General features: G+C 44.7%; 1 protein-coding gene across 1 annotated transcript; it reads left to right on the top strand.

The window, feature by feature from the left end:
• Positions 1-7,537: 7,537 nt before the first annotated feature.
• LOC309561707 (vomeronasal type-2 receptor 26-like) lies at positions 7,538-8,419 on the top strand (the record flags this gene model as incomplete). Its single annotated transcript, XM_082265693.1, has 1 exon — positions 7,538-8,419. The coding sequence occupies one exon, from the start codon at positions 7,538-7,540 to the stop codon at positions 8,417-8,419; it is 882 nt and encodes a 293-aa protein (XP_082121819.1).
• Positions 8,420-13,364: the final 4,945 nt, after the last annotated feature.

The following is a 13,364-nucleotide window of genomic DNA, read 5'->3' as shown; positions in this document are numbered from 1 at the left end:
GCCCCGGAAGATTTTACCCCCTTCCTGACCAGGGCCTATTTTGCAATTCGGCACTGCGTGACTTTAACGGACAATTACGCGGTCGTGCGACGCTGTACCTAAACAAATGTGACGTCCTTTTTTTCCACACAAACAGAGCTTTCTTTTGGTGGTATTTGATCACCTGTGTGATTTTTACTTTTTGCACTATAAACAAAAAAAGAGCGTCAATTTTGCAAAAATAATATTTTTCACATTTTTTTTTATGAAATTCCCCAAAAAAATGTAAAAATCAAAATTTTTTATCATTTTAGGCCAATTTGTTTTCTGCTACATATGTTTGGTAAAAAAAAAAATCGCAAAAAGCGTATTTTGATTGGTTTGCACAAAAGTTATTGCGTTTACTAACTAAGGGAAAGATTTTTGTCATTTTTGGTGGGTTTTTTTTTAACGCGTAATGGCGGCAATCTGCAATTTTTTTTGCGGTACTGCGACATTGCGGTGGACAGATCGGACCCTTGACTGACATTTTTGACACTTTTGGGGTTACCACTTACCAGTGACATTACTACAGTAATCAGTGCTATACATATGCACTTAACTTTATTGGGGAAGGAGGGGTTAAGTGTGTCCCTAGGGGCGTGCTTCGAACTGTGATTGGACATGGCTACTGGTGTAGGAACAGTGATCAACAGTCCTACATAGTAGAAATGTATGATCACTATTCATACACAGGGGAGAATGATAGGCGGCTTTGTTTACATTAGCCGCCTGCCTTTCTCCCTTCACGGCGGACGATCGCGAGTGACCGGTGGACATCGGGACCGCCGGTCACATGTACGGACTTCCCAGGGAATGAGCCGGTGCGGGAGCGCGCCTCCACGGGTGCGCGCTCGCCTGCTATTGGCTCACAAGCAAGTGACAGGCTAGTGACGTATATATACATCACTTTGCCTGGCCGGGGCTGACCGCCGCAGTATATGTACTTGCGGGGGTCGGCAACCGGTTAAAACGTAGGTTTTGGGCTATACTCGCCGTATAAGACTATCCCTTTCTGTACCGTAGCGGAGTATAAAATGTGAGGACTACTCCCAAAACAAACGTCCCTATAAATCTCCAAGCAGGGTAAGTACACAAATATACCTATTAATCTCCAAGGTAGGTACACAGTGTGTAATCTCTCAAAGCCCTGTCTGGATGTGCGGGAATACTGTACCGGTATTTACCGTAGCTTTGGCTACATACAGTATACCGCGCTGAGCCAATCATGGTGAGCGATATATTCTATTATTGAATACAAAGCCTACTTGGATTGGCAGAGTCAGAGAGGCGGGCTGATGATGTTACTCTCTCTGACTCAGCCAATCCGAGCTTGCTTTGTATTTAATAATTAATACATCGCTCACTGTGATTGGCTCAGTGCGGCATACTGTATGTAGCCAAAGCTACGATACATACAGTAGGTGTTGCGCAAGCTAAAAGTAAAACAATAACCTAACTGATATAATCCATAATATATACAGTATCTCACAAAAGTGAGCACACCCCTCACATTTTTGTAAATATTTTATTATAGCTTTTCTCTGGAGGCTGATGCCTTATCCATTAGCCCACTGGGCATTCTACTTCTCCACTGGAAACTGCATTTTATTCACATGGTAAATTTTACAACAAAAATGAGTTTGAAGCTGAAAAATATATACTTCAAGCCATTCCAATTACTAAATGTAAGAAAGAAAGCATCATAATCCAAATGGGATTTAAACCCACAATCTCCAACTTAACTTGTTCAATAGGAAATAAGTTTAGAAACCATGCAATGTTCAAATGAAATCAAAATATACAGTATTTCACAGAAGTAAGTACACCCCTCACGTGTTTGTAAATATTTTATTCTATCTTTTCATGTGATAACACTGAAGAAATGACACTTTGCTACAATGTAAAGTAGTGAGTGTACAGCTTGTATAACAGTGTAAATTTACTGTCCCCTCAAACTAACTCAACACACAATCATTAATGTCTAAACCGCTGGCAACAAAAGTGAGTACACCCCTAAGTGACAATGTCCAAATTGGGCACAATTAGCCATTTTCCCTCCCCGGTGTCACGTGACTCGTTAGTGTTACAAGGTCTCAGGTGTGAATGAGGAGCAGGTGTGGTAAATTTGGTGTTATCGCTCTCACTCTCTCATACTGGTCACTGGAAGTTCAACATGGCACCTCATGGCAAAGAACTCTCTAAGGATTATTGCTCTACATAAAGATTTATAAGAAGATTGCCAAGACACTGAAACTGAGCTGCAGCACAGTGGCCACGACCATACAGCGGTTTAACAGGACAGGTTCCACTCAGAATAGGCCTCTCTATGGTCGACCAAAGAAGTTGAGTGCCATGCTCAGCATCATATCCAGAGGTTGTCTTTGGGAAATAGACGTATGAGTGCTGCCAGCATTGCTGCAGAGGTTGAAGGGGTGGGGGATCAGCCTGTCAGTGCTTAGACCATACGCCGCACACTGCATCAAATTGGTCTGCATGGTTGTCATCCCAGAAGGAAGCCTCTTCTAAAGATGATGCACAAGAAAGCCTGCAAACAGTTTGCTGAAGACAAGCAGACTAAGGACATGGATTACTGGAACCATCTCCTGTGCTCTGATGTGGTTCAGATGGTGTCAAGCGTGTGTGGCGGCAACCAGGTGAGGAGTACAAAGACAAGTGTGTCTTCCTACAGTCAAGCATGGTGGTGGGAGTGTCATGGTCTGGGCCTGCATGAGTGCTGCTGGCACTGGGGAGCTACAGTTCATCGAGGGAACCATGAATGCCAACATGTACTGTGACATACTGAAGCAGAGCATGATCCCCTCCCTTCAGAGACTGGGCTGCAGGGCAGTATTCCAACATGATAACAACCCCAAACTCCTCCAAGATGACCACTGCCTTGCTAAAGAAGCTGAGGGTAAAGGTGATGGACTGGCCAAGCATGTCTCCAGACCTAAACCCTATTGATCATCTGTGGGGCATCCTCAAACGGAAGATGGAGGAGCGCAAGGTCTCTAACATCCACCAGCTCTGTGATGTCATCATGGAGGAGGGGAAGAGGACTCCAGTGGCAACCTGTGAAGCTCTGGTGAACTCCATGTCCAAGAGGGTTAAGGCAGTGCTGGAAAATAATGGTGGCCACACAAAATATGTACAATTTGGGCCCAATTTTTTTATTTTTACTTATGGGTGTACTGACTTTTGTTGCCAGCAGTTTAGACATTAATGGCTGTGTGTTGAGTTATTTTGAGGGGACAGTAAATTTACACTGTTATACAAGCTGTACACTCACTACTTTACATTGTAGCAAAGTGTCATTTCTTCAGTGTTGTCACATGAAAAGATAGAATAAAATATTTACAAAAATGTGAGGGGTATACTTACTTTTGTGAGGTACTGTAATCATTGTGTAACAGAGGAATATTATTGCACTCTTGTATCTCTTCTACTGAAGGGGTGAAGAAATGTATCTCATGAAGGACACGAAGGAGCAAACATTTTGTGACATTTCCCAACACACATCAATACATTTCCTCCGCAGACCTCGAAACCATAGGAAATGATTGCTTCAGATATTTTTCTGTCTAGGTCATGAGAAAAGATTGCTTCACATTTATTACTCAATGTCTCTCGTTGTTCCAGGTCTTCCAACAACTGAAGAATGTCTTCTTCAAGACCCAGTCCGGGGATGACGTGTTCTTCAATGCGATTGGAGAAGTTCCGGCAATGTTCGATATCATGAATCTGCAGATCTTCCCCAATAATGAGTACAGGCTGCTCAAAGTGGGCCGATATGATTCCCGAAAACCTCAAGATGAACAGATCTCCCTACACACCGGCTCTGTGATCTGGAACCCGGAATATACACAGGTAGCATGTTTTACTTCCTCTGTTCTAGGCTGCATAAGACCTGTGGGGGGAGAGAAGCAGCAGCACACTGAGCTTCCCAGTGAATGGCTGTGCAAGGGGGGGGTGGCGGGGGCGTGTCAGGACAAGACTCATCATTGGAGTAGAGTACACTAAGTTCCAAGCACAGCTACAGAACTGACCATGCTGTGTTCCCCTGCTTAGTGTGGTCAGTTTTTATTAGGAAAGCAAGGGGGACTGGCAGTAAAACCAGGGATTTCACACAATGGAAACAATAAAAAGAGAACTGGAGGCTTTCTCATACAAGTGCATAGTACAGCAGCCACATATCAGGAATATGAAGCGTTGGGGGTAACAAATGCTTTAACTCATTCAGCTCTGTCTCTGTGAATAACTAACACTGACTTAGGGAACACGGAAGAAACAGGGAGGGTCTAGCTAGGGCAGAACTTACTAGGGCAGGCGGGGAGGACAGGGGAAAATACAAAAATCACACAAGTAAACAAGTTACAGTGGCCCAAAACCACCACTAGATGTCAGCATACTACAAAAAAAAGATAACCTCATGCAGTTCAATGCAAGACATAAAAAATACATAAAAGTACAACAGAACCAGTAAGTACCATGCATCAGTTGTGATTATGGTATGGTATTGTGGTTTTAATTACAGACGTGTCTTTTTTGTGTTTGGTTTATTTGGAATACTTTGCACCCCGTTTAGTATTTACCAATCACAAGACAAGAAAATTGGACACACTGCAATATTTTCCCTAATACAAAGTGATACAAATGTTTCCAGTTTGGTTGTTGTTGCCGATTTGGAATGTTTCTTGTTTTGATGGTTTCACCTCTGGTTGTTCTGTTGGTGAATGTTGTCTGTTAATTATTTTTTATTTTCAGATGCCGCGGTCGGTGTGCAGTGAGATGTGTGCGGCGGGACATAGAAAGCTGTCAGTCAAAGATCGGCCGATCTGCTGTTTCCAATGTGTGCCGTGTTCCCTTGGAGAGATCGCCAATGAAACAGGTGAAGATACTCATTGGAATGATATTGCTACATCACTTATGAAATCTTACCAGCTGTAACGTGGACTATGGACCGGGCTATGAACATCCACTTATGTCCTTATTTTAATGACTGGCTTTACAACAAGTCCTCAATGACCCCTGTAACTACAGGCACAGTGGAGAAAGTATGCAATGAAAGCAGTGAAGTCATCTAAGTTGGGTCTCAGCCAGGGTCATCTTAAAGAATGGGCACACCTGGGCACTGCCCAGGGGCCCCAGGTGCATAGGGGGCCCATGGTTAGGGCCAGGAAAAGGGGGGCAGGGGCTGTGTTGGGGGTGCACTGGAGATTTGGTTGCTAGTGCCACTCTTATTTGACAGGAGTAACTGCAATGTCTCCTGTCAGAAGGAGCAGCAGCAGGCTTCTGCTGGAGCGAGGATTCACCTTTCTCCTCCCTCCTGCAGGGGGTGGAAAAGAGCAGGCACTGAGACTGAGAACTCACCTCAGTCTCAGCGTGGGAGAGAAGGAAGGAGCCGCCTTTATTGTAGGTGGGCACAGCATTTGTGATCTGTGAGTACAAGGGGTACAGGGAGGGGGGGGGTGACGATACACAACTCTGATGTATGGGGACAGGGTGAGGGGGGAACCTGAAGTATAGGGGCACTGTGATGGGGACAAATGATATATGGGGACACTGTTATGGGGACAGGGTGACAGAGGAACCTGAAGTATGAGGGCACTGTGGTGGGGACAAATGATATATGGGGACACTGTTATCAGGAAACTGTGACGGGGGAACATGAAGTATGAGGGCACTGTGATGGGGACAAATGATATATGGGGACACTGTTATGGGGACAGGGTGACAGGGGAACCTGATGTATGAGGGGAATGTGATGTGGACAAATGATATATGGGGACACTGTTATGGAGACACTGTGACGGGGGAACTTGAAGTATGGGGGCACTGTGATGGGGACAAATTATATATGGGGACACTGTGACGGGGGAACCTGAAGTATGGGGGTACTGTGATGGGGACACCCAATGCAGGCTTGTAGGGGCCCTTCCCTTGTGTCCAGGGGCCCATAATGCTATTAGGATGGCACTGGTCACTTTACTCTGCTCCCTCCCCTCTTCCTGTGCACCTGCTCTGTGTTGGGCTACACAGACAAAGGGAAAGTAAAATAATAGCAAATAAAATGCGTCAAAATAACATATGCGGTAAATCAGTTGAATCAGTTGTAAAAATTTAATTCACTAAGAATTTTCCGTTAAATATTGAATGCAGTATTTGCTCGATTTAGCGGTAATTACAGCAATATTTAATGCGGTAATTTATCCCATTGAGCTGGTTGCTAAGGAGCAGGGCCAGGAAGCCGGTCGTCGCGTCCTTGACAAGGGATGATTGGATGACTCATCAGCTATCAGCTGACTGTAAAAAAAAACATGTAGAGAATTAAAAATGTTGAAAAAAAAAAACAGCGTGCCCCCCCCCCCCCCCAGTCTATACCAGGCCCTTCTGGGCTGGTTTGAATTTTTTACCAGCAACCCCACGCCAAATTTAAAAAAAAGGTGTGGGGTTCCCCCAAAATCCATACCACACCCTTCTCCGAGTATGCAGCCCGACAGTTTATAAAAGGGGGAGGGACTAGGGAGTGCCCCCCCCCTCCTGAACCATACCAGGCCACATGTCCCCAACATGGGGGGATTGGGTGCTTTGGGGCAGGGGGGCTCTCCCAAAGTACCTTATTCCCATGTTGATGGGGACAAGGGGCCCATCCTCACAACCCTAGCCAGTGGTTGTGGGTGTCTGCGGGCAGTTGGCTTATCAGAATCTCCTTTAATAAGGGGGGGGGGCATGCACTGGTCCATAAAGCCACAAGGGGTGGGGGGGGGGGGTTGGTAATTGACGATTAATTTTCCTTGGGTGACACTGTTTTTTTATTTTTTAATAAAGAAATTGTCAAAAACGGTCTCTGTGTTATTATTACTTTTTGACATACTACAATGTACCCCATACTCATTCACATGGGGGGGGTTCCAAGGCACCCATCCCCCCATGTTGAGGGCATGTAGCCCGGTTTGGTTCAGGAAGGGGGGGCGCTTGAAGGGTGCTACACAGTATTAACGTAGGTTGTCGAAGAGATTTTTCCACTAGGACCCATAGATTACAAGTAATTCTCAGTGTGAGTGCCCTTAAGTAAAAAATGTTCTCCACAAAATTTTCCATTCCTGACTGGATCAGTGATGGCGAACCTTGGCACCCCAGATGTTTTGGAACTACAGTATATTTCCCATAATGCTAGTAGAGTACTGTAGAGTGCATGAGCATCATGGAAAATTTTGTTCCAAAACATCTGGGGTGCCAAGGATTGCCATCACTGGACTAGATGGACCACTTGGTCTTTTTCACTATTTTATGTTTCAATATTTCTATATTTTACTGCTCATTTTCATCTTAAAAATAATTAAAATGGCGTAAAACAGAAATTTTGGAAATGGAAGAGTCCTGGCTGTCACAGACTATCCTTCACCCAAGAACAGCGTCAAATGTTTTAAATTCTATCAAAAAATGGTTTTGAAATGAATGGAAACTAATATATATATATTGTTAATTTATATTATTTTCAGGTGCGACTGCTTGTATGAAGTGTCCTGAAGACCAATGGCCCAGTGAGCAGCAGGATAGTTGTCTCCTGAAGATGATCCAGTTCTTATCCTACGAGGATACCATGGGTGTCTCTTTGGCTGCAGTTTCTGTGACGTTCTCAATGACTGGCCTCTCAGTGTTGTGTATCTTCCGAAAGTATTCCCAGACTCCGGTGGTCAAAGCCAACAACAGAAACATCAGTTATGTTATCCTTGTAGGCCTCATTGTCTGCTTTCTCTCTACCCTCCTATTCATTGGATACCCTGTCCCCATTATCTGCTATATTCGGCAGGTCATTTTTGGGGTAACCTTCTCCGTGGTTGTCTCCGGCATGTTGGCCAAGACCATAACTGTGATTCTAATCTTCCAGTCCACCAAGCCTGGCTCAATCGGCAAACGTTTGGATTCCAGAATCTCCAATGTCGTCATTTACTTCTGCCCGCTTTTCCAAGTGGCCATATGTGCGGTTTGGCTTGGGACATCCCCTCCACACCCGAAATTAAACATGACTTCCAAAGCAGACACTATCATTGCAGAATGCAACGAGGGCTCCAACTTCTTCTTTTATTGCATGTTGGGTTATATGGGCTTTTTAGCCACCATAAGTTTCATAGTGGCGTTTTTGTCCAGGAAGCTTCCGGACAGTTTCAACGAAGGGCAATATATCACTTTTAGTATGTTTGCATTTCTTAGTGTCTGGATATGTTTTATCCCTGCTTACCTGAGCTCAGAGGGGGAGAACATCGTCATTGTAGAAGTTTTTGCTATACTGGCCTCCAGTGCGGGGTTGTTGGGTTGTCTTTTTTTTCCCAAGTGCTACATTATCTTGTTTTGCCCTGAAATGAACACAAAGCAATATGTACGGGGAAAGCAGTGACCTATTACCACTAGAATGAAAAAAGAAAAATGCGCTTCAAAGATAAATCAACAATAGTGGTTGTGTGTAAACATTCAAATCTTATCCCGTACTGATAGACAAATTCGGTGCACAAAATAAAATCTGATGAGTGTCTTTAAACAGTGAACAGAGTCCAAATAAAAATCTGATGAATGTCTTTGAAAGGTGATTGACTGTAGGTAGTCAAAGTCCATGTACAAACATGTGCAAATCAATACTTGAACATGTGCAGATCAGTGATCTGATGGTGATAAATCCACAACTGGGATGGTGACTATAATTAAAGTGAATCAACACAATGTAGTGAGTGGCCTCTTACCATATAGCCAAGAAAAAGTGACCTCCAACTAACAGAAAGTAGTGTGGTGATAAGGGGACACCCCAGAGGTAGAAATAGACTCTTACCGGAGATAAAGGAGGTGAAGACTTCAAGCAAATGTGAGTGAGGGATCCCGTGTCAGCAAAAACTGGGGAGGTAGGGCACTCCCCTGTCGGATCTTCCTGATCACATCCACCCACAGCATCCAGGCAAGGAACTTGGTACAACTCAGGGTACTCAGGGTACAGATTATTACAGCAATAATCTATAAACCTAAATGCTCTTAAAGAGATAAAGATTGTGGACCCACAGCACACAATGAGGAGACTCAGACAGGGGCGGTGCTTCCACTAGGCAAACTAGGCAGCCGCCTAGGGCGCATTGCCACCTAGTGGAGCAGCCACGAGTCTGCACTCACTCTCCGCCATGAATGATCCTTGTGAGCTGAGGGAAGGAGCGGCAGTGGGGGAGGAAGAGGGGACAGAGGAAGATGTCAGGTGTCTGGGGCATTGGCAGAACTACCAGGCCCTGGCTTTCCACCATTGTTAGGGGAGCCTCAAGGGGCAGGAAAATAGCCCACCAGAGTGCTAGCTGCATAATGATCCTCTTTGTCTGGAGCTGAGCGGCCTAATCCCTGGGCGGGAAGTGACTCTCTAATCTGAGCTGGTGGGCAGCCGTTCATTTCCCTGGGTCGGTATTAAGCAGGGAGTGGAGGAGAGCTGAACCTGAGCCGGAGCTCAGCACTGGAGGGCGGCACCTTTACTGGAGCAGAAGCGACGAGGCAACGGAATGGTCTGAGGATGTTGGTGATAAAGGAGGTGCGGAGCTCTCCGACTGCTGCTTCTCCCTCCAACAGGAGCCGGTTGGAGCTGTGGTGAGCACTGTGGTCCAGGAGAGGAGCGTCCTGGGAGAAGGAATAAGCAGGATCATGGTGAAGGAGGGCAGAGTGCAGGCCACTCTCTTCATACTGCCCAGTAAGTGTCCCCAGAACAGGGAATCGGGGTCCCTGGGTGTGACATGGAGTATCCCTGGTGTGAAAGAGAATTGCGGTCACCATGTATGCCAGGGGGAATCTGAGTCACCAGGTGTGACATGGGGGAGAGGGGTCGCAAGTGTAACAGGGGTTTGGGGTCACCAGGTGTGCCATGAGGAATTGGGATCCCTGGGTGTGCCATGGGGGATTGAGGTCCCCAGGTGTGACATGGAGGAACATCAGGGTCCCCAGGTGTGACATGGAGGAACATAAGGGTCCCCAGGTGTGACATGGAAAAACATCAGGGTCTCCGGGTATGACATGGAGGAACATCAGGGACCCCGGATGTGACATAGAGGAACATTGGTATCACTGGGTATGACAGCATTACATGGAAGAACCATCAGATCAGGGTCACTGGATATGATATAGAGCAGTTTTTAACCCCTTCCCTTTTTATTTAATTTTTTTTGGGGGGGGGGGGGACGCAAGTAGCTGATCTTGCCTAGGGCATAAAACAGTCTAGCACCGGCCCTGGACTCAGACATCCAACATTTCTATCTATTTAGCTCTACATGAGAGCAAAGATCAGCAGAGTACCCTGAGTTGTACCAAGTTCCTTGCCTGGATGCTGTGGGTGGATGTGATCAGGAAGATCCGACAGGGGAGTGCCCTACCTCCCCAGTTTTTGCTGACACGGGATCCCTCACTCACATTTGCTTGAAGTCTTCACCTCCTTTATCTCCGGTAAGAGTCCATTTCTACCACTGGGGTGTCACCTTATCACCACACTACTTTCTGTTAGTTGGAGGTCACTTTTTCTTGGCTATATGGTAAGAGGCCACTCACTACATTGTGTTGATTCACTTTGATTATAGTCACCATCCCAGTTGTGGATTTATCACCATCAGATCACTGATCTGCACATGTTCAAGTATTGATTTGCACATGTTTGTACATGGACTTTGACTACCTACAGTCAATCACCTTTCAGAGACATTCATCAGATTTTTATTTGGACTCTGTTCACTGTTTAAAGACACTCATCAGATTTTATTTTGTGCACTGAATTTGTCTATCAGTACGGGATAAGATTTGAATGTTTTACACACAACCACTATTGTTGATTTATCTTTGAAGCGCATTTTTCTTTTTTTATTTGATTCATTATTTTTCCAGTGCTGCTTCTGTTTATTGATTTGCACACCCTCCCTTTCTCACTACAACCTATTACCACTACAATGGTGGCTTGTCCTACAAGGAGGTTCCCATTTTTTTAGCCAAGAACCAGAAGGTGATTGAAAGTGCCACACAATAAAAAATTTTAATCCAAAAAATGTTATTCAAAAGAATGACAAGCCTACTCATTTCAGGGTCCAGGCTGTGTGCCCTTTCATCAGGGATTAAGATGCCACAGGTAATAAAAGATAAGGTTCATGTATTATAAAGAAAATATATTGTGGATCAATAATGGAAAGAAATACTCCAACAGCCAGTAGTTTGAAAGTTAAACCTAACTTTTCAACACCATTGAACCTTTGAAATAGGTTTTCAGTCCCAGGGTCCAGGGAACCCCTGCTAAAAATTATTATATCCAGAGGTGTAACTAGAACCTTCAGGGCCCAGATGATAGAAACCATAAAGGCCCCCCTGCCCCTTAGGGCCCTTCTCACTGATGCTGGGGCCCTTTATTCAGTTGTGGGGCCCTTTATTATGGTCCCACAGTGGGATCCTTTCACAAGATCTCCAGTGGACCCCCTTCCTGCCATCTTGGGGCCCCTCGCATTGCGTCCCTGGTAGTTCCACTACTGGTGTCAGTAGTTAGGGGCTATTACTGCATAAACTGGCACCAATACTGGGGGTTATTACTGCATAAACTGGCACCATTACTAGGGGTTATTACTGCATAAACTGGCACCATTACTAGGGGTTATTACTGCATAAACTGGCACCATTACTAGGGGTTATTACTGCATAAACTGGCACCAATACTAGGGGCTATTACTGCATAAACTGGCACCAATACTAGGGGCTATTACTGCATAAACTGGCACCAACACTAGGGGATATTACTGAATAAACTGGCACCATTATTAGGGGCTATTACTGCATAAACTGGCACCAATACTAGGGGTTATTACTGCATAAACTGTCACAGTAGCACCAATACTAGGGGATATTACTGAATAAACTGGCACCAATACTAGGGGCTATTACTGCATAAACTGGCACCAATACTGGGGGCTATTACTGCATAAACTGGCACCAATACTAGGGGCTATTACTGCATAAACTGGCACCAATACTAGGGGCTATTACTGCATAAACTGGCACCAATACTAGGGGCTATTACTGCATAAACTGTCACAGTAGCACCAATACTAGGGGTTATTACTGCATAAACTGGCACCAATACTAGGGGCTTTATTTCTTTTCAGTGGTATGATTTAGTGGTGAAAATTATGAGTGCCCCTCTAGTTTTGACTGTGGTATGGTATGTGCCCCCCCCCCATATATTGTTCCTAGAGTCGCCAACGCCCCCCCCCCCCCCCCACAACGGCAATACTTTTGGTAATATAGTGTATATAGAGAGGCGTCCCAATACTTTTGGTAATAAAGTGTATATAGAGAGGCGTCCCAATACTTTTGGTAATATAGTGTATATAGAGAGGCGTCCCAATACTTTTGGTGATATAGTGTATGTCTTTATTTATAAACAAACCATGCGACCATCAAGTCGTTGTTAGAAAACGAAGCAGTGTGATTTTGTTATAATTGGCAGAAATCATTGAAGAAGAAGAAGTCCACATGCCGAAATTGGAGTCAGATTTCAACAAAATAAAAGTGAAGGTGAAATCTGTAAAGCGGGCCGACCGGTTGTCACCACGGAAAGCTTCGGGTTGGAGGTCTTTATAATTTATTGAGTGCGGGGGATGGGAGGAGCTTTGCTAAAATAGAGTTCATAATTTCAGTCCCACACTAAATCATTGATAGAAATATATAGAGAGAATATAAAAGGTTACAAATGGCAGTTGTAGGAAGGGGAGGACAATGCTTTTGGTCCATCTGAAAGCTGAAGAGGTGGATTGTGGGACCTCAGACATCAGATTGGGGATTCAGTTACAGAGATTTGTAGAACAGCAGTTGGTATTGGGTTGGGAGGACTTCAGGATCGCACAGTTGGCTCTGGTAATGCATCCGCGGGTCAGATAGACTAAAGGGGGAAAAAAAAAAAAAAAAAAAAAAAAGGATATGAAGGTGAACTGACAAGAATAAAACATGGAAAGTCACATAGAAGGAGAACTGGTCATTGTTATATAACTAAACTATTGAGAGGAGGCGGGGCCTCTATACAACCTACTGTGATCTTATTATCTGAATAAATGGCAGTTAGGACGTCTTTCAGCCATGGAGGCGGAGCCTCTATACAACCTGCTGTGATCTTATTATCTGAATAAATGGCAGTTAGGACGTCTTTCAGCCATGGAGGCGGAACTTTCCGATTCTTCACAATATACAGCAACAGGATTACCAGAAAAGTTCCATCTTTTATCATTACATTGTCATTAATGGTCTCCACTCAGTGACTTGCCCTAGGCTGGAGGACATCCAGCATCACCTAACATCAGTCT

Source organism: Pelophylax lessonae, assembly GCF_965119305.1.
Source record: "Pelophylax lessonae genome assembly, chromosome: 8".
Classification (NCBI taxonomy): Eukaryota; Metazoa; Chordata; class Amphibia; order Anura; family Ranidae; genus Pelophylax; species Pelophylax lessonae.
Note: the sequence above shows the minus strand (reverse complement) of the source record. Positions and strands in the feature narration are given on the sequence as shown.